At 38.3% G+C, this 25,935-nt stretch overlaps 1 protein-coding gene across 1 annotated transcript; it reads left to right on the top strand.

Annotated features, from left to right (window-relative positions):
* Positions 1 to 12,707: 12,707 nt before the first annotated feature.
* pmchl (pro-melanin-concentrating hormone, like) lies at positions 12,708 to 13,266 on the top strand. Its single transcript, XM_056457028.1, has one exon. It carries the CDS (start codon positions 12,759 to 12,761, stop codon positions 13,131 to 13,133), a length of 375 nt encoding a protein of 124 aa, XP_056313003.1. The 5' UTR covers positions 12,708 to 12,758; the 3' UTR covers positions 13,134 to 13,266.
* The last annotated feature ends 12,669 nt before the right edge of the window (positions 13,267 to 25,935 follow it).

Raw genomic sequence — 25,935 nt, 5'->3', positions numbered from 1 at the left:
TTGTTTTAACTTGGCTTTGTGCCAATATTATAATGTAATATATATTGTATATAAAATATAATGTATATTACATTTTAAAATGTATTAAAATATCTATTATATTTAAAATGACACTGTCGCCTCACAGCAAGAAGGTCACTGGTTCGAGTCCCGGCTGGGTCAGTCAATTCTGCATGTTCTCCCCGTGTAACGTGGGCATCTTCTGGGTGCTCCAGCATTCCAAACAATCCAAACACATGCGCTATAGGTGAATTGGATTAACTAAATTGGCTTAAGTGTGTGTGTTTGAATGAATGTGTATTGATGTTTCCCAGGACTGGGTTGCAGCTGAAAGGGTTAAACAAATGCTAAGCCGAAGGAAAATTAATGAAAATAAAAGCTCTTTTTCCAGAAAATAAAATGTTTATTAGGAAATGATGCTTCCAGGAATCTGAAAATATTTTGGGGTTAAAAATAGCTTTTTTTTTTTTTTTTTTTTTTTTAAAGAAAGTTTTATACACTAGTGAACAACAACAAAAATATAATAATTTAAACTTGGACTTCTCTCTAAGGACAATCATGATATGACAAATCAGATCCTGCTGTGCCTGCGTTGAGATATACCGCCTGTGTTTGTCCACTGTTTGACAAGCTATTGCTCGCTAAAGAGGCTGTTCCAAATTGAGACTTATATCAGAAGTCCTGCTGAAATCTCTTAACATGCATTTGAAGAATGTTAGAGATATGTTTACCAGCTGGAGGAAACAGTATTGTGCATTCACAAAATATAAAAGCCACCAAACAAAGACCCCAAATCAAAACCCAGCAATGATAATGAAATTTCTACCAGTCAACTGTAGTGATCAGAAATGTCTTACTTAAAATGTCTCACTCCGAAGATTTCATTGTTTTATTTGAGTAAAAAACATTGAAACATCAAAAAAAAAAAAAAAAAAAAAAGATTTGTTTTCCATTATGGCACCCTAAAAACATTATAAAAATAAAAGGTCTGAATAAAACAATATAGGGTTGAAGGGGAATCGTTGTAATATGCTTTGCATTTGCCTCTATATATCTTCGAGATCTTTTAAGCCAGTGTGTTCAAAATGGGATTTAATTTAGTTAAAGGTGTCTGCTATTAAATTGCATGTTATCTTTGCACCACAAACAGAATAATTCACATCTTAGTTTAAAATAAGGTGGAATGAAATGTAACAATTCACCCCATAGTTTGGGTTAGTTGTTTTTTTTAGGGGGTAAAATGCAACATTTTATGTTCATTCATTCATTCATTTTCTTTTCGGCTTAGTCCCTTGATTAATCTGGGGTCGCTACAGCGGAATGAACCACCAACTTATCCAGCATATGTTTTATGCAGTGGATGCCCTTCCAGCTGCAATCCATCACTGGGAAACATTTATACACACTCATGCATTACGGACAATTTAGCTTACCCAATTCACTTACACCACATGTCTTTGGACTGTGGAGGAAACCCACGCCAACACCGGAGAACATGCAAGTGTAACGGAGGCCAGCTTTTAAGTGCTGTGCAGGTAAACCTTGAATTGTACGCACGCACCCCACGTGGAAATTTTCCCAGTCTATCTGTGTTTTAACCAATCAGGTTAGAACACCTAATATGTATGACACATTTAATGACTTGTGTAAAGAGTATAATTGCTGCATTGTTGTACTGTAAGTCAGAGCGGCCTAGGAACTCATTGCGAGTGTTGAAGCTGGCATCTGCTGATGAAACGGCAAACTATCTTCAGTAAACTTTATTTATTTATTTGAATCTCTGACTCCTGCTCTTCTTCATCTGACAGACTGGTCATTCTTTGGGTTAAACTGTATACCAATACCATCCCTACAGGGTTGAGTGGTGTAGGACTGGTGGGGTTACGTTGGTGCCGTGACCCGCATAGGAGTGAGTGTAACGGAGGCCAGCTAGTAAGTGCTGTGCAGGTAAACCTCACTCCTCTGACCTCTAAAGGTGCTCTAGCGACAGACACTAGAGGCTAGGGTCTTTAGCCTTCTTTTTAGAGCAACCGACTCTCATGCGGAAGGTGCTGGTTTGATCCCAGCTTGGAGAGGGTTGGGTGGTGTATGACCGGCGGGGTTACACATACGCCACACAGAAATACCAACTGACCCAGCCAGGGCTCAAAGTAGCGACCTTCTTGCTGTAAGATTGTGCTACCCATTGTGCCATTGTGCTGCCCCAACATTTTATGTTATGTAATTTTTTAAAGTTATGTAATTTGTGTGTGAAGCTTATTATGTGTGCTTATTATGTGTGCCAAAAGGTCTTTCTCTTTCAATGCCTATACTGAAAATAAAACAGGCAAAGTACAAATAAATTTGGTTGGGGTTCGTAGTAGCATCACTGGTGTTTACAACTAACCAAGAGTTTTGTTTGTTATGACTGACTCAGAGTATTGCGGTTACAACTTATCCAGAGTCTTGTAGCCATGAATTTGCTCACTTTACAGCCAACAGCTAAAGCATTAGCACCAACAACATGAATTAAAATATCTACACAGACACACAGTTGAAGGCTTTAACTACAAATCAGGCATTACATTACAATTTTGTAGTGAACGCAACGTCTGCTAAAGGACTCTACATTTTCGTATGGGGAAAGAGGACTAATTAGAGAGTGTGTGAAGTGAATAACTTTCGTGAAGAACTTACTGATTTGTAACTCCTGATTGGAGAGAATAGCATTGCTACAAACAGCCCATGTTATAGCTATTTCCGATCTCCCTACAAAGTTTCCACATTTTTACTTGATTCAATGTCTTGGCAGATTCTTGTCTCTTGGGATTTTTTAAACATTCAGTGTTAGTGGCTGTGTATTGATGGAATTTTATGACTTGTTAAACACGGCATTGTCTCAGGAAAGTTTAACTGGTTCTCTCACTTACCATCTACAGTAGAACAATTCTACTTTCATAAAACTTTTCAAGTACTCTTAAGCCAAGTTCTCAAACCTGTCAATAAATCTCTTGCTACATTCATCCTCCAAAAACAGTGAGGTTTCAATGCTTTTACTATTTGCCTGTGTTTAAAAATAGCAAGACCTTCTCAAACTGCAGCATCACTAACACTCATTGCTCCAGCTGCTTAAAACAACATTTCCCCACCCAGAATTCACAGTATGTCTTATGTGTGGTCATTGACGCTGGCAGGACTTGGTTGAGGATCAAATTTACCCAACCTTAATTAATTCTTCCTTCACTATATAGAGAGACAAGTCAAAGACTCATCATCAAACCCCGTCCATTTTCCATGGCTTGTTATACTCTGTTTTTGCACCAAAACATGAAACAAAGAGAGGCATAATGATGTGTGCTTGTACACATATGGGTGTGCACACACACAAATACATTCACAGCTTGCACTGCTTGATAATGAATGCCCCTGTAATGTAAGCATCTAACCTGCATGGTATGCTGGTTGTAATTATTTTGAACAGCGGCTACAACAGGGGCTAATCCTCTTTTCAAAAACACGTTATAACAAGTAACTAAACTAAACTAAACTGAACTGAACTTCGACTCTGAAAACTGGACTGACACAGTTTCCATTTACTAGAACTTCTATGTTAAGCTGCTTTTATCCAATTTACATTGTAAAAGCGCTATTGAAATGAAGATGAATTTAACAAAAAATGTTCTAGGCTAACTTTCTGAAGATTTGAGAACCACACAAAACGCATTGCTATGATGCTAGTAGTTTTTAGTAGTGTGCCAGAGAATCAGCAAGCAATATTAATAAATGTTTGGAAATATTGATGCATTACTTTTTATGAACAGTTAATGTAAGGAATTAATTTTACACATAAAGCCTTTAGCTTTCTCAGTTTAGTGTTAAAAGTAACGCAAGTTATGTAATAATATTACTTTTCCAAGTAACAAGTAAAGTAACGCATTCATTTTAAAAATTAAGTAATAATACTTGTTCTGCCCTCACTCCGGTGTCTCTCTTCCCAAAGTTAGACAGACAGATAAACTCTTTCCAACACGTGAGATTGTGGGAGAATGCTGCTTTATTCCATGCCACATTGAGTATGTTGAAACAGAGTGAAACTATGTAAAAGATGTACATAAAATGAGCAACAGTTATCTATGTACATAACAATAACATCTGAGATGGAATATAAATACAAACAGATAATAAACTTACAGATAATGCTTCTACAGTTGATCACAGAATGAGAGGATTGTAAGTGACTTCATGTAAGATATTCTTTTTTAAATGAGGCTAATAACTGATTCTAACTGTCAGAATGTATCTATGGCAACAACAATTTAAAAGAAGCTAAATGACTAGGCATTAATTTATGGATTCTAAATACTAATATTTAGTAGATGATCCAGCACAATACTTGTTACTGTTAAAAAATGTAATGCAAGTTTTTAAACAATTCAAATAAAAAAAAAATTAATTGCTGAATTAAAATTAATGTTGAATCCCGCACTCAATGAGAAAATTTTCTCCCAGCAGAAACAAACAGAAACCAAGATGGCAAGAGCCTTACATTTCTGTGCTGGAAGTTTTCTCATTATTCTGAACGCATGGAACAAAAGTAAAAGGGGATTGTCTCAACGCTCAGTTTACTTCACTAATAAACTTAAAAGTACAAAAGCATCAAACACAATCTTTACATTTTCATTAATCTGTATTTACGGCATGTAGAGCTCTGGGCTCAGGAAGTTCTCAGAAGATAACATTATCCTACATTATTATAATTTGATGTGTTTTTAAAGGTAAATAAAGGTTATACAGTGTGTTGTTAATTGCAGAGCTCCTCTATTAAAAAAAGAAGAAAAAAAACCCTCAAAGATTTGAAAGAACACATGCCTTAGTAAAGGTAAGGAATAGTAACGCAAAAGTTCTTTATTCATCAGGGATCGTATAATATATAATAATAATATTTACTATAATGTTAATACATTACTATGATGGTTGGATTTAGGGTTGTGGTAAGTTATGGATGGACGTTAATAAAATACAATTCATGGGTAATTTAATATTTTAATTAAACAAATAATTAAACAAATAACTACTTACAGCCGCAGCTGTATCCCTTACATTTATTAATCAGGGGTCGCCACAGCGCCAACTTATCCAGCATATGTTTTACACAGTGGATGCCCTTCCAGCTGCATTACAGTATAGGGAAACATCCATACATACTCATTCACACACATACACTACGGCCAATTTAATTTATTCAATTCACCTGTAGTGCATGTCTCTGGATCGTGTGGGGAAACCGGAGTACTCACAGGAAACCCACACCGACACGGGGAGAACATGCAAACTCCCCACAGAAATGCCAACTGACCCAGGTGGGACTCGAACCAGTGACTGTTTTGCTGTGAAGCAACTGTGATAACCACTAAGCCACACATAAATCGTTAGTTTCCAAAAAAAAAAAAAAACTATGTATTGCAACTAGTTACTTTTTTTGAGGAGTAACTAACTATTTTAATGCATTACTTTCAAAAGTAACACTGGCTCAGTCGGAGTTTACAATAAAATTAATAAAAAGTAATATTATTGATTAAGCTGTACATATGGTGTTGGACAAGAGCATATTTTAAACTTATTTAAGCTGGATAATGACACTCACATTTTAACACTGATAGTCTTAAGTATTGGATTTTAATCAGCATCAAACTACTTTGACACTGACTCTATTGTGTTTTCTGTAATGCTGCTTTACTGCCAATATTAGTTTGTTTCATAACCCCTGATTTATTTATTTTTTTAATGTTTGTAAACTGACACAATGTTTTTTTTAAATAGTTTTTATAAATCATTAGTTCTTATGATGCTGCATTTTAAAGGATCTTGTATTCTGTCTTGAGAAATGTTCATGGTCTTGGAACATTTGGACATGGAACATGGCCTCAAGGGCTACAACAACGCATACACTTTTTGTGGCTTGTGTGAATTGTCCACTCTGTACTTTTATGTGTCTCAGGATGGAAGCACAGTACGTGTGCATGCATTTGGAGCATTTCTCAAAAAAAAAACTTGTTCGCCTCAGAGGATGGTTTATTTACACTGCCTCAATCATTCAGACCAGGAATAAAGCCAGGGACCAAGGGAAGTGGTGCCAGTTAAACTTGATGCAACTGTGACAACATTTAAAATGTTAACATAGACAAGATCTGTGACATGTTTAAAAACAATCATTTACATTAATACATATGATATATTTTTTTTGTTCACAATAATAATAATAATGAAATAATCCTGAATCCAAACAGTATGTAAAATGCCCTGACTCAAAAGTAGTTGAACATTATAGTTTCCCTCAATGATAATTTCCATTTTTTATGGGGAAATATTTTGTTTTAGTTATTTTAGAAGAACTGGATTCCATTCTATTCTGTTGCTTATTGTGTTTTCAGATATGATCAGAAATATAGTCAAATAAAAACGTAAAAGACTGAATTCAGTCCTTATTGGCTTTTAGTCAACTGTCGCACAAGGATTCCAGGAACATAATTGAATTTGTGGCTGTTAATATGTGTGATTCATCACACAAAGAAGGGAGCTCTATTATTTAACTAGGTGGAATAACAATTCAGCTCTGACGACGGTGCAGCCCGCTTCTTTGTTTTTTTTTTCAGTTCTGCTGCCGTGGCCCGAGTGGTGGCTCAGGTTATGTGAGAAGCACTGTCTTCTCTCCAAGTGAGACTAAGTTGCCTTTCCTCTGGCCCCTGAGCCAGGGTTTGATGTTTTGCTTGGCAACTACTGGTATAGTCAGCTGGTGTGCACATTTCAGAGTCAAGTCTACAACTTCGAGAACTCTTTTCTCTTGTTGGGATGGTGAGGTGTAAAGGTAAGTCTGTTAACAGGCTATTCTATAACACACAAACACTTTCTGCTGCTCACAGTGTTTGGGGTGCCAGGAAGAGCAAAGAAAGAGAACAACTGAGAAAGATAAACTAGTATTTGTCTAATTTGAAACAAAATGATAGCTGTTGATTACTTTCATGATGTGTATAACCTTTCAATACCCAGCGTGAACAGATGTTTAATAAGTGAGACATAGAAAATGTGCCCTGCTGTGATTCCTCAGGACCAAGGTCGAAAGCTACTGATTATAATCAACATCACATTCAGTAACGCAATATTTTTGCATTGACCTGCTTCCAGTCCTGTTCAACGGGGAAACAGTTACAGTCCAGTTGGAGATAGACACACGCAGCATGGTGAAAATTCTTTAACTGTTCCATCCTCAATTTATAGTTGTAGAAACTGCTCTGTTATGAGCATATGGCCTGCAGCTGTCCTTAAATAACCAGAAACCGACCCACAAGCACCTGCCCCAGACACACACACACACACTAGAAACCTAAACATACTGAGAGTTGTTGTGACGACAGTAACCATAGCATGTCTTGATACACGGGGGTCAGTACCTGTAAACCTCCACAACCAACACATCTATCAGACAAATGAGCTATTCAAACGAGATTATTACATTTTGGGAAAGAAATGTGTAGTGTTTGCCCCTGCAAAACACATCATGCTAGGGTCATTGCTATGGTGTTGATATATGACTACTAGGGTATTGTACAGGGTTGCTACATTTTCTTTTTATTGCTGAGTGGTTGCATTTTTGCTTGAGTCAAAAAACAAATATAGTAAACCTCATTATATTATTTTTATAATCCACTGTAATTTGGCGGTTTATTCCGCTGTGGCAACCCCTGATGAATAAAGGGACTAAGCTTAAGGAAAATGAATGAATGAATAATATTTATAATAAAAATTATATTTTTTTAATCGTTTATTAATAAAATATAGTCTATAAATTACTATGGGTGACATGGTGGTGCAGTGGGTAGCGCTGTCGCCTCACAGCAAGAAGGTCGCTGGTTCGAGCCTCGGCTCAGTTGGCATTTTTATGTGGAGTTTGCATGTTCTCCCCATGTTCACGCTGGTTTCCTCCGGGTGCTCCGGTTTCCCCCACAGTCCAAAGACATGTGGTGAATTGGGTACGCTTAAATTGTCCATAGTGTTTGAGTGTGAATGAGTGTGTATGGGTGTTTCCCAGTGATGGGTTACAGGTGGAAGGGCATCCGCTGCGTAAAAGTTGGTTGGATAAGTTGATGGTTCATTCCACTGTAGCAAATCCAGATTAATATAGGGACTAAGGCGAAAAGAAAATGAATGAATAAATAAATTACTTTGAAATTATATATGTTTTTATAATTGCTCATTGTTATAATATCCATAATCACTTGATTCAACAAGAAGCATACTAAAATGTATACAAGTCTTTTATTTAAATATTTTGAAACAATACATAAAATGAAGAACTTACTATCCAACTAAATATTTTATACACCTCTGATATATTCAATTGTTTGTAGCTTTGTTTCCAATATTTTACTGTACATATTTTTTATTCATTTAAAGAAGCATAATTCATTTATCATATTCCTATTCTCAGAAACATCCCAAGGGAAAGGAAATGTGGTGACAGAGTTCAGCCTTGTTCAAAATCCTTAAAAACAAGGGGAAAGAACATTCAGAGCCCACAGACCATGCAGCAGTAAAATCCACCCACCTTGTTCCTGGATATATAACGTTCACCAGATGAACTTGTTTGCATATTACTAAAACAGCCCACAATGCTTTTCCAATTTAGTTCTCTTTTTCATGAAACTAGCCTTTCTTATCCCAGCTACAACTTCTGTATTCCCATTGTTTCTAACCTCATTATTGTGTCTATTGCTTTCTTTGCTCACCTCAGTGGAAATGATCATTTGATAAATAATCAAACGACACACACACACACACACACACGCACACACACACACACACACACACACACACACACACAAACACACACGCACACACACACACACACACACACACACACACACACACACACACACACACACACACACACACACACACACACACACACACACACACACACACACACACACACACACACCCAAAAGCGAAAAGTAATTGTGCAGGAATGGTACAGTGGTTCACATCAAACTCAGCTTTATAAGTTTATGTATATATGTTACATGATTCACTGTTGTCCACTGACACATTTTGCTGTACAGTTTGTACTGCCATATAGCCTATTAATTGTTTGGTTTTGTGTTTTTATAGGATGGTCACATTAATAATGTGTATTTATTATTGTGTAGACTTTCATGTCAGTGAGATGAGCCAGAGGCTTAGCACAGCTGAATAATCTCTTGCTTTAGATTCTCTTGTTATGTTAGTTGTCCTATTAGTGGTTTTGCTTCCAATTATTTTCGACATTTCTGCTTTCACACAGTACATGTGACATAGCCTTTGATTATAAAAAAAAATGAGTAAGCCAGTCAAAGGGCCAGAAGAGGTTCTACTGCTCTAATTTAAAAGCAAAGTAGGATTCAACCAACATATATTATCCTATTGAGACCAATTCTTAGCCTATAGGGACTTATAGGCTTATTATATATAACTCTTATTTTCTAGGCTTTTATAGGCTAGGCTTTTTTGATTTTCTAAATTGAACTTCACCTCTGAAAACTGGACTGACACAGTTTCAATTTACTATAATCTTCTATGTTAAGCTGCTTTGACACAATCTACATTGTAAAAGCGCTATATAAATAAATATGAATTGAATTGAATATTGTTTTGTAAGCAGAACAAAAAAGGGGAGAAACAGCATCTAATTGTTTAAATGAAGGTTTTAGCACATTAACAGCTACAAAATATACATTTTTGTTTGATTTGATGTGGAAACATACAGTTTGGAACAACATATTCAATTCAATTCAATTTAATTTAATTCATTTCAACAGTTTGGGAAAACATATTGATACAATTAAAATATAAAAAGTTTACAGCTAAAATTTTAAATATTTACAAATACATCAGGGAGAAATTTGCATCAATGCACTTGTATAGTAGTGATTAATTATATAAAGATTTTTAGATCCTTTAACCCTCTCCAATCTAAACACTACCACTTACAGTGAAAATGTTATAGACCAAAATGTGAAAATGAAAATGAGGATTTTACAAGCAATATACAATCAATAAACAATACCACTACTACCTGTACACCGCACACACAAAAAAAAACCTCTAACAATGGACATTTGAAAATAAATGACAGAAATAAAAAATATGATAGACAACATGTTGTAAAACCTGTCAAATTTGGCATCTCATGTAAGATCATGTAAGAGATGGTCTAATTTTGGGAGACTGAATGATTCATACCATTGGAGACTGAATAAGAGTTGATTTGGATCATATGTGCCTTTCATAACCAATCCCATTATAGCCTCGATATCCACTGATTCTTTGTCAGTAAACTATTACTGTTTGTGGATGCCATAAATGAGTGAGACTACCTGAGTGCAATACCTCTTGACCTCACTGCATTTTCTCTAAAAATTGTTTCATGCAAAACTAATGTTTAAGTTTAAGCATTAGCTGATAAACTGTTGAAATGCTATCCCCCTCACCCAACCCTACCCCTAAACCCAATCATTACAGGTGTATCTACATTTGTACATTTTAGAATACTTCATTCTGTGTGATTTGTGAGTCGTTTTCCTTACTAAGACATTATTGTCAAAATTTACTGGTATTGCTATATTTGTGGGGACTTTTTGAATACAAGATAAACACGCACATCCAAAGTAGGTGAGAGCCAATAAGCATCCAATTTCTCATAAAAACTGTTGAACTTGAAACAGTTGTTGATTATTTCTTTATAGAAAATAAAACCTCCATAAATGTTCTATGTAAAGACATAAAAAAATAACAATGGGATATGAAGGAAAAATATAAACAAACAAACAAATAAATAAACAAACAAACAAGCAAACAAACAAATAAATAAATGTATGAATGAATAAATAAATAAATAAATAAAAGAATGAATGAATGAATGGTCATATGAATGAACGAACGAACGAACAAATAAACAAATAAATAAATAAGTAAATAAATAAGTAAATAAATAAATAAATAAATAAATAAATAAATAAATAAATAAATAAATAAATAAAAATGACTCACCATTTGTTCCATGTCTTTATCTTATACAAGATATTTAAAAAAATGCTGGAAACCAGGTTCAGATGGGTTCAAAAAAAGTTCAGATGGGTATCAGTTCTTAAAAATCATCTCTCTCTCTCTCTCTCTCTCTCTCTCTCTCTCTCTCTCTCTCTCTCTCTCTCTCTCTCTCTCTATATATATATATATATATATATATATATATATATATATTTATATATTTTAGATGATTTTTAAGACTGTTTATATATATATATAGTTGAAGTCAGAATTATTAGCCCCCCTTTGATTTTTTTTCATTTTTTATTTCCAAAATGATGTTTAACAGAGCAAAGAAATTTTCACAGTATGTCTGATCATATTTTTTCTTCTGGAGAAAGTCTTATTTGTTTTATTTCGGCTTGAATAAAAGCAGTTTTGCTGTTTTTAAAAGCCATTTTAAGGTAAAAATTATTAGCCCCTTTAAGCTAATTATTTTTGATAGTCTACAAAGCAAACCATCGTTATACAATAAGTTGCCTAATTACCCTAACCTGCCTAGTTAACCTAATTAACCTAGTTAAGTCTTTAAATATCACATTAAGCTATATAGAAGTGTCTTGAAAAATATCTAGTAAAATATTATTTATGGCAAAGATAAAATAAATCAGTATATATATATATATATATATATATATATATATATATATATATATATATATATATATATATATATATATATATAACAAGTGGATAGAAAAATGTTAAATGGTGTTAGTGTGTGCTATCCCTTAAATAAGAGTTACTATACTTGAATTTTCTGTAAAATAATATTGTATACTTGATTATCATCTATCAAGCTATCATGAGGAGATTTGCTTAACCAATCTGTCTACAGTTTTGTGCATATTAATTTTGCATAACCTGATTTTCAAGCAGTTCTGGTTAGCAGAACCTAGTTTTAGGTTTCAGGGATATATCGACTTTATGCAGTATGAGGTAAAAATAAACAACCAAAGCATCAGACATCACCTTTGCCATAGTGTTATTGAATGTAATGTAAAACTAATGTCACCGATTTCAGTGGGTTATTCAGAGTATGATGAATGTACAGATTTTTCCAACATCAAGTAGCATTTACCAGTAGGAGCATCATCTCAGCTGTGTTAACATGACGCTTGATACAAAGTGAAGTGCCAGCACTGTCAACAAAGAGCAGAGCATTTTTAAATGAAATGATATAACCTCCTGCTGGGTGTTGATCTTCATTTTGAGCTTCCAGGGTTTGAGCCTCTTTAGATGGCTTCGCCTTCTGATTCACAGTTTAAACAGATATTATTCACTTGGACTCTTCAGCAGGTGTTTAATCCTCTCATATTGTTTCAAAATGTGTGGATTCTGGAATTACATTTCCTCTTGAAATGGCCATTCAGAGGAACCCTGTGGTCTGTACACTGATCACAAGCCACGCTGAAGGAAATCTTAATCAATGTTGCACCAAACAAAACCCTTGAGCTCTGTCAGTGGTCTTATTGGGTTCTGAATGAGTGTTTGTGTTTTTATTAATAGCCTCACAATGATGAATCTGAGGTAACGTGGCACAAAGACCACTATCGGTAGACCTATAAAAATGGACCGAAGCACCACTAACATCAGTCCAGCTTGCAAGACAAGACAAGAAACAGCAGCCAAATCGCTAAAGCAAACGCTCAAGATCAAGAATGAAGCTTTCTGCTGGGACCGTCCTCATCACTGTTGCACTTTTGTCTGAGTGCTACTTTAAAACAGCTGCAATTCCGATGACCAAATCTGAGGAAATCGAGCCAGATCTGCAAAGCTTGAGTGAGACCTTGGAAGAGAACTCTCTGAGATCTACACCAGGAGGCTCCAGGATCATCGTGGTGGCTGACTCCAATCTCCTGAGGACGCTGACATCTCTGAATAGAGGAGTCCCTCATCTCAACGCCCCTGAAAGCCTCCTCAGCACAGAGCGCAGAGAAGTTGGTTCAGACCTGAGTCAAAATTTCGCCATCATCAGAAGGGACACCATGAGGTGCATGGTGGGAAGAGTGTATCGGCCATGCTGGGAGGTGTAGGACGGCTGGGAAGACATGGAAGCGGTTGACGATGATAGATTCTTCATCTTTTATCCAGTGTTACTCAGACAAAATGTAAAACTTGATGCTGTTTATCTGAATTCTATCTTGCAATTAAATGTTGAAAACATTATTCTACAAGGGTCTATTCATCTGTTCTGTTCTGTTGTTAGCATTTCTTTCAGATTTTCACAAACTTCATAATGTGATCTGAGGTTGTGCTCAATGCTCATATACCACACATTTCTGACTACAGGTAAAAGCATTAAATAGTTTTGGCTAATGTTTAATTAAATATAAAATATTTTTTTCAATATTTGATTTATGCAGTTAGAACCATAAGTGTACCTGCATGCTAAATTGCCTTAGTTCAAAGCTATTTTCATTTTACTTTCATTTCATTTTCATGGCTTTGAGCCATGTAAAAATATTAACTTTAGACAATAATTAGTGAAAACAATTGAAACTTTAGACTCTTTAATGAAATTGTGGTGCATATTTCACTATTGTGTGGAATGATTTTTTTATTCTTTTAAAAATATTTACCAAGTGCTGTTTAATGAGAAAAGAGTTTTTCAACACTTATACTATAAAATACATACTCAAAATACTAAATATAAAACACTAAAATACAGTTAAATTTATTTTGTCTTCACTGAGATGACATACAGAACACACTATTCTACTAGATATTTACTATTCAGCTTAAAGGTTTAATTAGGTTAGTTAGTTTAACTTATAAAGGGACTAAGCTGAAAAGAAAATTAAGAAAAATGAACGAACAAGTTTAACTTGACAAGTTTGGTTAATAAGGCATGTCATTGGAGAGTACCCAGCAAGCATTTTTAATTTTTTTTTTGGTTTTTAAAAGATGTAATAGACGTCTAAACATAGTCATGTTGGCTAAAACAAGACTAAATTTGGGCTGCCAGTGAAAATCTAATAGACATCTAAGAATAGGCCAAAACTAGACTAGTTATCAAATAAACAGAAATGAATGACTACACATGTAAGGTCTGTCTAATCTGTCTATTTGAGGACTAGTTTTAAGCTATTCTTAGATGTCTATTAGATTATCACTAACAGCCTAAGTTTAGCCTTGTTTAAGCCAAGCTGTCTACGTTTATATGTCTATTATATAAATAGATGCAAAAACCTTTAAATGCTGTCTAAAATGTTCTTCTAAAATTATCATTTTTCTTATACTCTTGTGTGTAGGTTCCGTAATTTCACATGTTGATGAAAAGGGTATTTCCATTGCCTGTAAAGTGAAAAAATTGAACATAAACACAGCAGGTTGAGAAAAGTGCTTGTTTTTGAAGGAAATTTCAGATGGCATTTAGAGATTTTTGCATCTGAACTCTTCATATATATGCTGATTATTTTTGCCTTCAACTGTATAAGCTCATAGAGAATTCATGTAATCACTTCTCATATGTGATAAAGTGTGATTCCATCCCATGTTGGAAAAATAAGAGCTATCATTATTATTATATTCAGTGACTTAAAATGCATTGAACAAGGCACAAAAACACAACTGCAGCTATGACAGAAGATATCTATTTACTGTATATCACTGCCAATGAATCAACCAATTTATGTAGTTTATAGTTCAAACCAATAAACATTGCCTCAAGGATTTCAAAAGCATTATAGCTCATGCATAATTATTTTGTATTTAAAAGCAACGTTTAATTTGTCAAATAATATAATTACACTACTGAATTATATGAATTACATTATGATCTCAAACTCAATTCCTGGAGGGCTGCAGCTCTGCACAGTTTAGCTCCAACCACTTTCAACTCACACCTGCTTAATAGTCTCTAGTAGTCTTGAATATCTTGATTATTTTGATCAGCTGTGTTTGATTTGGGTTGGAGCAAAACTGTGTTCCCTCTACGAATTTAGTTCAAGAGCTATACTTTTTTTATTAAGAAATTATTAAGGGGTGGCACGGTTGCCTCATAGCAAAAAGGTTGCTGGTTCGAGTCCCGGCTGGACCAGGAGACCTTTCTTTGTGGAGTTTGCATGTTCTCCCCGTGCCTGAGGTGGTTTTGTCAAGGTGCTCCGGTTTTCCCATGCACAGTTCAAAGGTATGCAATATAGGTAAAATGGATACACTAAAATTGGCTGTAGTGTGTGAATGAGAGAGTCTGTGGTTGTTTACCAGCTCTGAGGGTTGTACTCTCAGTGCTGGCTTATGGGAGGAAGGGCATCCACCAGTAAAACATATGTCAGAGCAATTGGTGGTTCATTCAACTGTGAAGAACCCTGATAAAGCAGATAACAAGCAGAAAGTGAGTGATTGAGTGAATGAGAAGAATTTTTTTTCTAACTTTAATTTTAGAGCAAGCTATTTAGCATCGAAGTTTTGTCACCTTAGTTACATCTGATTGGCGGTTTGGTGAATCTTGCTATAGAGTTTGAAATTCTTTGCCCAATTCTTGCATAGCACTTTGCATTATTTCCTTTCAGGAGAGGAGTTAAATAAATATGCCCTCTTGATGACCATGACATTGATTATACATTAGGAGCAAGATTTACTAACAGCATTAACTACAGCGCCAGCACGTACTGATTTAGTATTAAAAAACTACTGTCAGGATTTACTACAGACAGGAAGTCCTGTCCATAAAGCTAATTTTTTTCATCTTCTTAAAAGTGATTTAGAATTTCTGGGAGACATGTATCTAAATAAATATCTCAATGCATTTTACTGGTCTGTTTACAGTTTTTTTTTTTGCACCATTATTTAATACCACCAAAAAAAGAAATATGTCCTAACCCATTTTGTGTGGAATGGCAGAAATGTCTTCTTGGTGTCGACCCCACAGGAACATCCCAATCAGACTCTGATATATGAGACATCAGTGTCTCATAAATGTTCATGAGCCTATGTCTTCATTCTTTAGGTTACATTTAATTTTTTTACACCATAGCAGCAAGCATTGCTTTTCTGACAGACACTTTAATTTGTGAGAATGAGATTGTGTGTATGATAGAGATGTGTTTAAGGATCAAAAGTTAAAAATCTGTGTTTTTTGTAGGAGTTTCTGTGTGGCTTTAATTTTCTGTAGACCCTGTCTTGGCACAAAACTAAGTCCTTAAAACATGGATACTTTATATTAAGCCCAGTGCAGAGAAGCACATAGACATAATGCTATAATACCGTGTTTTTCAACCACGTTTCTGGAGGACCACCAGCTCTGTACATGGTTGTTGCTAGATCGGATATGGTTGTGGCCGGAAGTTAATGAGAATTATTTATATTATTTATTACATTTCCCATTAATTGTATTTTATTAACATCTACCCCCACCCCAAACCTAAACCCAGCCATCACAACACTGTAAAAACAGTAGTTGTACCGAGTATTATTTATGTTATCTATTAAAGAGCCCCAATTATACATGAAATAGGGTCATATTTTGATTGTAAGGGTCTCCAACAACATTCTAATATGCATGCAAGGTCAAAAAACACTTTCATGGTCTTATAATCTGCATTTACTTTTACCTCATTATCCCAGCGACTCCCATATGAATCGTTCGGTGATTCATTTGTTGTTGGTGTCGCGGATGAAATTGAAGACCGGGGTGGTCGCGGATATAACTGAGGACGCGGGTGGTGAGGGAGGTGTCGCAGACGCCGCCAGGGCCGGCGCATCCATAGAGGCGATCTAGGCAGCTGCCTAGGGTGGCAGAATAGAGAGGGCGGCGTCCGTGACACCTCCCTCACCACCCGCGTCCTCCATTATATCCGCGACCACAGTTATATCCAGAATAGCTGAACTATTTTGAAACTTGACCATTGCATGTGTGTAAGAACAGCTGAAGATCCGTAAAAAAAGCGGCAAGCGTCGCGTTTTCAACGTGGCTTTACACGCGATATGAGAATATAAAGAGTTAACCTAATACAGTACACGCAGTTACAAGTAACAAAACATAACTAAATACATAATTTGAAAGCTAGAGTAAATGAGGCAACAATTTTAATCGCACGTACTTACACTTGTGGAATGGAGGGAAAGAAACGATCCATGATGCACTGATCCATGTTCTGACAGTCTTTACTGATCCTTCTTTTAACAAACGGCCGATGAAGTCTTCTTTGTAAGCAGGTAGTTTCCAGAAGATCTGCTCAAGGCTGGGCTATAATGCTGATCTTTCGTCTTTGGGTGGACTGTCGACAATATCCATCTGCACAGCGTGACTTCATTCGACCGGTGTGTGTGTATGTGTGTGTGTGTGTTTGTGTGTGTCTTTTTTCTGTGTTAGTGGGCGGGGCCGCAGGTTTCAAATCTCCCGGGTTTGCGTGTGCAACTACTTGTGTTTCGTAGCCACGTCATCAAGAAACACCTAATGACTCGTTATCAAGACGACTCGTTTGAAGCACTATGAGTCGACTCTTTTATAGATGAATCAATAGTTTTAAACACTGTACACTTACAGATTCAAGCCTTAGCTGGATATTTCAAAAACCCATAATATGGGCTCTTTAAATTACCTAATAAATTGTATTATTTAATGCCTACCCCCACCCCAACCCTAAACCCAACCATCACAGTACTGTAAAAATATTAATTATTGTTATACAGAGTCATAAAAAAATGTTGTTATGTTAATGTGCACATTGCACTTCCAGCCGGCCGCTTATCCGATCTAGACTTTACCTCTCCACATCTTCCATGTTTTCTTAACAGGTCATTAGCAGAGACTGAAAGGCCTGTAATGAAACAGACAAAGGAGACATCCAAAACATGCAGTGTTGGTGGTCCTCTAGGAATGTGGTTGAGAAACACTTAAATATAAATAAACATATAATAAAATATATGTAAATATGTGAAATATATAATATATAATTTACATTACCTGACAAGTTTTAGCTTGGAAGACTGCATCCATACATCTCTGCAATGACTTAAATAATTTATTAATAAAGTCATCTGGAATGGCAAAGAAAGCGTTCTTGCAGGACTCTCAGAGTTGATCAAAATTCTTTGGATTCATCTTCAATGCTTCTTCCATCTTACCGCAGACATGCTCAATAATGTTCAAACTGGTGACTGGGCTGGCCAATCCTGGAGCACCTTGACCTTCTTTGCTTTCAGGAACTTTGATGTGGAGGCTGAAGTATGAGAAGGAGCGCTATCCTGCTGAAGTAATGTAATGCAATGGGCAGCACAAACGTCTTGATACCTGTTGTTAATGTCTTGTTCCCATCCACTTTGCAGATCACTTGCATGCCCCAATAATGAATGTAACCCCAATCCATGATTTTTCCTTTACCAAACTTGACTGATTTCTAAGAGAATCTTGGGTCCATGTGGTTCCCTCTAGGGAACTCTACGCTGCGTCTCTATTAGGAAACACAATGGGGATACCATCCCTCTCTTATAACCTTCAGAAGCACAGGTGAAATCAATCCAATGTAATGAATGAGTTTGTTGGTTTTGAAGCAGTCACAGCACTGATAAGGCATTACAAAAACCATTTAAGATGAATACATGAACACTCTTTAATTGTCTGTTTAATAAATAGCTAAATGGAAAAGACATTTAGATCATGTGCTCCTCCATGTCAAAATGTCATTTCATGTCGTTTCAGAACAGGACACATGATCTGTGTGTGCAGTTCCTTGGATCAGGAACATGCACAGTCAGCCCTCAAGGGGGGTGGCTGTGTGCATTGCGACGCGCTTCCTGGCCGAGTGCTGCGAAGTCGCCGCGCTCTGTTTAATAATCAGAATCAGAATCAGAATCAGAAAGAGCTTTATTGCCAGGTATGTTCACACATACGAGGAATTTGTTTTCGTGACAGAGCTTCTACAGTGCAACAGGATTACGGAGACAGGACAAAAAACAGATAAAAATATATTTAAAAAAATAGAAGTAAGAAGTGAATGCAAATATACAGATTGACAAGTGTATGTACATGTTTACTACTATATACAACGTTATATGTGCAGCTGTCATGTGCAAATTGGCATGTAAAGTGTGTTGTTAAATAAGTGTATAAGTGTGAAAAAATGTATAGCAGTAGTGATGTTGGTTTCGCAATTATTATCATCAAGTGTTTATGAGATGAACTGCCTGAGGGAAGAAACTGTTTCTGTGTCGGGCTGTTCTGGTGCGCAGTGCTCTGTAGCGTCGACCAGAAGATAAAAGTTCAAAGAGGCAGTGTGCTGGGTGTGAGGGGTCCAGAGTGATTTTGACAGCCCTTCTGCTCGCTCTGGATAAGTACAGTTCTTGGGGAGTAGAAAGGGTTGTACCAGTGATTCGCTCAGCAGTCCGAACTATTCGACGTAGTCTTTGGAGGTCGTATTTAGTAGCTGAGCTAAACCAGACAGTTATTGATGTGCAGATGACTGATTCAATGATGGAGGTGTAGAACTGTTTCAGCAGCTCCTTTGGGAGGTTAAACTTCCTCAGCTGACGAAGAAAGTACAGCCTCTGTTGAGCTTTTTTGACAATGGAGTCAATGTGAGTGTCCCACTTCAGGTCCTGAGAGATGGTGGTGCCCAGGAACCTGAATGACTCCACTGCTGCCACAATGCTGTTCATGATGCTCAGTGGGGGGAGAGCAGGGGGGTTTCTCCTGAAGTCCACTATCATCTCCACTGTTTTGAGCGTGTTGAGCTCCAGGTTGTTGTGGCTACACCAGACAGCCAACTCCTTAACCTCCTGTCTGTAAGCAGACTTGGCACCGTCCTGAATGAGGCCGATAAGTGTGGTGTCGTCTGCAAACTTCAAGAGCTTCACAGAGGAGTCTTTTGATGTGCAGTCATTCGTGTACAGGGAGAAGAGCAGTGGGGAGAGGACACACCCCTGGGGGGCGCCAGTGCTGATTGTGCGGATGCTAGATGAGAATTTTCCCAGCTTCACCAGCTGCTGCCTGTACGTTAGGAAGCTGTTGATCCACTGACAGACAGAGGTGGGCACAGAGAGCTGAGTTAATTTGGGCAGGAGAAGTTTTGGGATGATAGTGTTAAACGCTAAGCTGAAGTCAACAAGCAAGATCCTCACATAGGTCCCTGGTCTGTCTAGGTGTTGCAGAGCATAATGCAGTCCCATATTTACTGCATCATCCACAGATCTGTTTGCTCTGTAGGCAAACTGAAGAGAGTCCAGTGAGGGTTCAGTGATGTCCTTCAGGTGGGCCAGAATCAGGACTTTTTCAAAGGACTTCATGACCACAGATGTTAGTGCCACCGGTCTGTAGTCATTTAGTCCTGTAAGTTTGGGTTTCTTTGGGATGGGGATGATGGTAGAGCGTTTGAGGCAGGAGGGCACTTCACACAGCTCCAGTGATCTGTTGAAGATCAGGGTGAAGATGGGGGCCAGTTGGTCAGCACAGGATTTTAAACAGGCTGGTGTTATAAAATTTGGGCCTGGTGCTTTTTTCCTTTTCTGTTTCCGGAAGACCTGGCGCACCCCATCTTCGTTAAACTGTAGGGCAGGTATGAGGGAGGCGGGGGGTGGTGGAGGTGTTAATGGTGGCTTGAAGAGCAGTTCAGAGTGGGTGTGGGGGGTTTTCTCAAACCGGCAGTAAAACTCATTCAGGTCGTTTGCAAGTTGCTCATTGTCTACAGTGCTGGGGGATGGTGTCTTGTAGTTTGTGATGTTTTTCAGACTTTTCCACACAGATGCTGAGTCGCTGGAAGAGAACTGACTCCTTAGTTTCTCAGAATAGTTCCTTTTTGCGACTCTGATCTCCTTTTCCAGTTTGTATTTGGCCTGCTTATACAAGGCTCTATCCCCATTCCTGTAAGCAACCTCCTTGGCCTGATGTAGCTGTCTGAGTTTTACAGTGAACCATGGTTTGTCATTGTTGTATGTGAGTTGAGTCCTGGTAGGAATGCACACGTCTTCACAGAAACTGATATAAGATGTTACAGTCTCTGTGAGCTCATCCAGATCGTTTGCAGCAGCTTCAAAAACACTCCAGTCAGTGAGGTCGAAACAGGCTTGTAGATCCCGCTCTGTTTCGTTAGTCCATCTTTTCACAGATCTTAATACAGGTTTGGCTGTTTTCAGTTTCTGCCTGTAGGTTGGAATGAGATGAATCAAACAATGGTCAGAGTGTCCCAAAGCTGCTCGTTGGACGGAGCGGTATGCATCCTTTATTGTAGTATAGCAGTAATCCAGAATATTGCTGTCTCTTGTGGGACATGTAACATGCTGTCTATATTTTGGCAGTTCACGGGACAGTTTTGCTTTGTTAAAATCCCCGAGAATGATTAAAACAGAGTCCGGGTGTTGTTGCTCTAACACCGTGATCTGATCTAATGAGCCGGCGACGGGCGTTCCTCGCGGCACTGGTCCCGCCCGCGCTGAGGCCGAGCGGCGATTAATGTCGTGGGGATCGCAGCTCGATCTGGCAGAGAGGATGAAGACAAGCTCGAGAGCTTCTTCTCCTCCTTCTACTGTCAGATCAAGGTCCAGTCAGCGCGAGCTGGAAGCCCATTCATCAGCTTCTGCCGCTCAAAAATGTTGTTTCCTCCATTATGCCCCGAATATGATGAGCTGGCAGAGGTCCTGACCAATGTAACAACAAAATATCATTTTAACTGGGAAGTGGAGAGGCAGGAAGTGCGTCAGAAAACTGGCTTATGTGATGAGCACATCCTGCCACCATGAGACAGGCCTCTGGGGGGGGGGGGGGGGGGGGGGTAGAGTCTTCTATTTTTCCATTTAAAAAGAAGTCTCTTATACATGGAAAAACCCATATACCACCCACGTTATAAGCCAGCAAGGGTCAATATATTCAGCCGTCGCTGGTTTATATAAACACGGGTGCCGCACGATGCCAAAAATGTAGGAGCATTTGGTGCACCATTTGCTACCTCAGGCATCGTCAGCGAAGACCCCCACCTTGCCGTTTAAACCATTAAAAGTAACATCGATGTTAGTCGGCAAGGCATATGCGGCAGCAGGCCAGTCTGTTGCACACAATGTCACTATTGCAGGCATACCAGGCTGACCTGCTGAAGGAAGCCCTTGACAATGCGGGGACGGGGCCCGATACAGTCAGAGAAATACTTCGGGCCTCGGACCTGTCTCTTCGTGCCACTAAAGAAGTGTTTAGATCCTTAGGCCGCTCTATGGCGGCCATGGTGGTAACAGAGAGACATTTATGGCTTAATCAAACAGATATCAAGGAGGAAGACAAACGCATCTTCCTTGATGCTCCCATTTCGCTCGCTGGTTTGTTTGGCAACTCGGTTGATAGAGTCGCCAAATCGTTTAAGCGGGCGAAAAAGAGGTCGGGCTCCTATGGGAGTTTCCTTTGCCCGAAAGGGCATCCTTCTGGGGCTGTGCAGCGGGACCAGCCCCAGCCATCAACAAGCTCATCTGCTCGATATAGAGCCAAGCAAAAAGAGAGTGTGGCCTCCTGTCAGCCCCCTAAAAGAAAATGGGGTGGGAAACGCTCTCAGGAGGAGATCCGAGGACCATCGTTGTGAGACGACCCGTGCCTCAGAAGAAGTCCTAGCATTAGGACTTCTTCGGGCAGCCCCCAATGAGAAGCAAAGGCCACCTCCTCATTGCCCACAGGGGTTCTATCCACCAACCTTCCCACCGTTGGTGCCTCAGGGCGTGGATACCCCCGGCGTTATGCACAAACACTTCATTCCAAAAGTGGTGGTGTTAGTGGACTCGCCCCCTCTACGGAGGGTCCAAGAGCAGTTAATTCAGGGGCCTTCTGTGGTGAGATCACCTTAGTGCCCAGAGTTAGCTACTCAGGGGAACATAGAGGCCAGTCTCGAGAGACTGGTACCCCTGCAGAATTTTATGGCAGAGTGGAAACGTCTGCTGAATGTTTCGCAGTGAGTCCTGCTTACCATAGAGAGGTGCTAGAGAATTCAGTTTGCTTCACGCCCCTCTTGCTTCAATGGGGTGCTCCATACCCTAGGGAAGCCAGAGCAGGCTTTAATGATGGAACAAGAATTAGACTCTCTTCTGAGGAAGAGAGCCATAGAACAGATCCCTCCTCTAGACATCGAGTCAGGGTTTTACAGCAGTTACTTCATTGTTCCAAAGAAGGATGGAGGGCTGCGTCCGATATTAGATCTAAGACAACTAAATCACTCAGTACAATCACTGAAGTTCAAAATTTTGAATATTAGCACCATTGTGTCACAAATACAGTCCGAGGACTGGTTTGTCACGATAGATCTGAAGGATGCATATTTCCACATATCCATACTTCCAAGTCACAGGAAGTTCCTGAGCTGCGCCTTTGGGGGCAAGGCTTGCCCTCCACGAAGAGATTGTATGCCACCAAGTGGAAACTTTTTACTTCGTGGTGTACAGACCACCAACTGGATCGAGTCCTGTGCCCTGTGGGGTCAGTGCTAGAATTTCTCCAGGAGCGTTTTGAATTCGGTTTGACTCCGTCAACGCTTAGAGTTTACGTATCAGCAATGTCCGCATACCGTACTGATGGTCTTGGCTATTTCACTGGCATATAGTCGAGGCTATTTCACTGGCAAATTAAGCCCTGCATCGGCCTGTACCTAAAGCAATCAGGGCCCATTCAACCAGGGGTTTGGCGGCTTCGAAAGCCTTTCGTTCTGGCCAGTCCATGACCGGCATTTGTAATGCAGCTGGGTGGTCTACCCCGCATACCTTCATAAGGTTTTATCAGTTGGATCTGGACCCTACTCCGGATTCTAGTATCCTAGCATTATAAGGAGAACTCATCCCCAGCATATAAAACTATGGCATGTTTGAGATAACATTCCCATTGCGTCTCCTAATAGAGACGCAGCGTAGAGTTCCCTTAAGGGAACGAGATGCTGCGTCGCTTTGCCACACTTTTCATGCCTGGTACGCTCCGTTCGAGAGGTATAAGCTGAAGTTCATTAAATGCGTGGTGCTTTTATACCCTTGGTTTGACGTCACATGCATGTTACGTCTCGCCAATTATATTGGATTGATTTCACCTGTGCTTCCTAATAGAGACGTAGCGTCTCGTTCCCTTAAGGGAACCATGGTTACATTTGTATCCTGAGAGGGATCCAATAGGTCTTCTGCAGTATTTGTGATGATGCAGTTCAACAGATGATTCAACAGAAAAACTCACCTTCTGCCACTCTTCCAAATGATCAACTATAAGTCAAGTTATTATTTGTCACTCTTATAAAAGCAATGGACGACAAGACTTTGGTCAAGTAGTGTATAATCTGAGTATTATAATTAGTGGATCAAGCTCTTAAAATTAGCTGTTTGACCAAAGACGACCACATTTGACTCATTCAGTTGAGAGCCATACATGTCTTAATATCATCTGTACAATTAAGCGGAGAAGTCAGTTTATGTTATGATTACACTTTAAAGGAAGATGTAAGTATAAGTTTGTAGCGATAAGTGAATTGAATTTACACAGTGTTTTAAATGGCAAAACTTTTAACATATATACTGAAAAAAATCAACAACGATGTATAGGAAAACAATGAGGTCTCTCTCTGTGAGTACATCTTTTTCCATACAACATAAACGAAATTAACCTTTGCCTGTGCCCCTTCGTACATCATTAACAGGAATGTATTATTCTAACTTACAGCATTTGTTCCGCCTTTCCCTTCCTTCACAAGCTCTTGGCTAACCGCTTTAACCTTATGGCTTTGATTAGTGCCACACTTCTGTCCCTCCAATTACTTTTCCTTCCGCCCTCTCAACTGTTTAGTTGATATGTGACCCTTTTAATTTGTGCTTTCTGTCTACTGTCATTGGTTAGCGGTCAAACACAACAGTGAGGATTATTATGTCTTCGTTGATTACCTCTGTTAATAGCAGTTTATGTTTACTAAAAGATAACAACTAAGGCAGATTAATTATGAACAACAACAACTAATATAATATTAGTAAAGGCTCATGGCCATTAACAATGTATTTCACTTTTTCAAGGAGACAGCAAAGGTTTTTTATGTGTTTCAGTGATGCTGTACAATTTTGCAACAAAGTTCCAAAGAATATATATTGTTTATCTGGTCAAAACACAAAGAGAGTTCAAATAACAAAGGCTATTGACGGGTCTAACTTTAATATTGTTTTTTAAATTGTAAGGAATGGAATGTTTTTAATGAAAATTGCATATAAAGATGTGATGCAATGAAGCTTGGCAACAAAGATGGAGTTTCATGTGCAGCTTTTATTATAAAAAATGGTCAGCAGGCAGGGCTTACAACAGGAGCAAAACATGACATTAATATCAGTGGTGGAAAGAGTACTGAAAAATCATACTCGAGTAAAAGTACCATTACTTGCTCAAAGATGTAGTGCAAGTAGATTAAAAGTATCTGTTGTAAATATTACTGAAAGTATAAGTAAAAAGTAGCCCATTCAAAAGTTCTCAATAGTAGTGAGTAGTGAGTAGTGAGTAATGAGTATTACGCTGGGAAAGGTTGATGCATCTACATGTAATTTGTGCATGTGTGTGTGTAAACGTAACATTCTATAGTGCATTTAGTTATTGTTTACAGCCATTTTGGTCATCATACAGTAAAAAGCCATCATCTTTGCATTAGTGACATTCAGGGCTCTATTTTGACGATCCATGCGCAAAGTGCAAAGCGCAGGGCACAAACGCATTAAGGGCGTGTCAGAATCCACTTTTGCTATTTTAAGGACGGAAAAATCTTCTTTGCGCCACGCACATGGTCTAACAGGGTTGAGCTAATTCTCTTAATGAGTTATAGGTGTGTTTTGAGAATAAATCAATCAGAGTCTCATCTCCCATTCCCTTTAGGAGTCAGTTGCATTGCGCCATGGTGGATTTGGTATTTACATAGCGGACTT

The sequence above is a fragment of the Danio aesculapii genome, chromosome 5 (genome assembly GCF_903798145.1).
Source record: "Danio aesculapii chromosome 5, fDanAes4.1, whole genome shotgun sequence".
Lineage (NCBI taxonomy): Eukaryota > Metazoa > Chordata > Actinopteri > Cypriniformes > Danionidae > Danio > Danio aesculapii.
This window is presented reverse-complemented; position numbering and strand designations above follow the sequence as displayed.

Coding starts and splice junctions, on each gene's coding strand:
- pmchl (XM_056457028.1), top strand. CDS start 12,759: ATGAAGCTTTCTGCTGGGACCGTCCTCATCACTGTTGCACTTTTGTCT.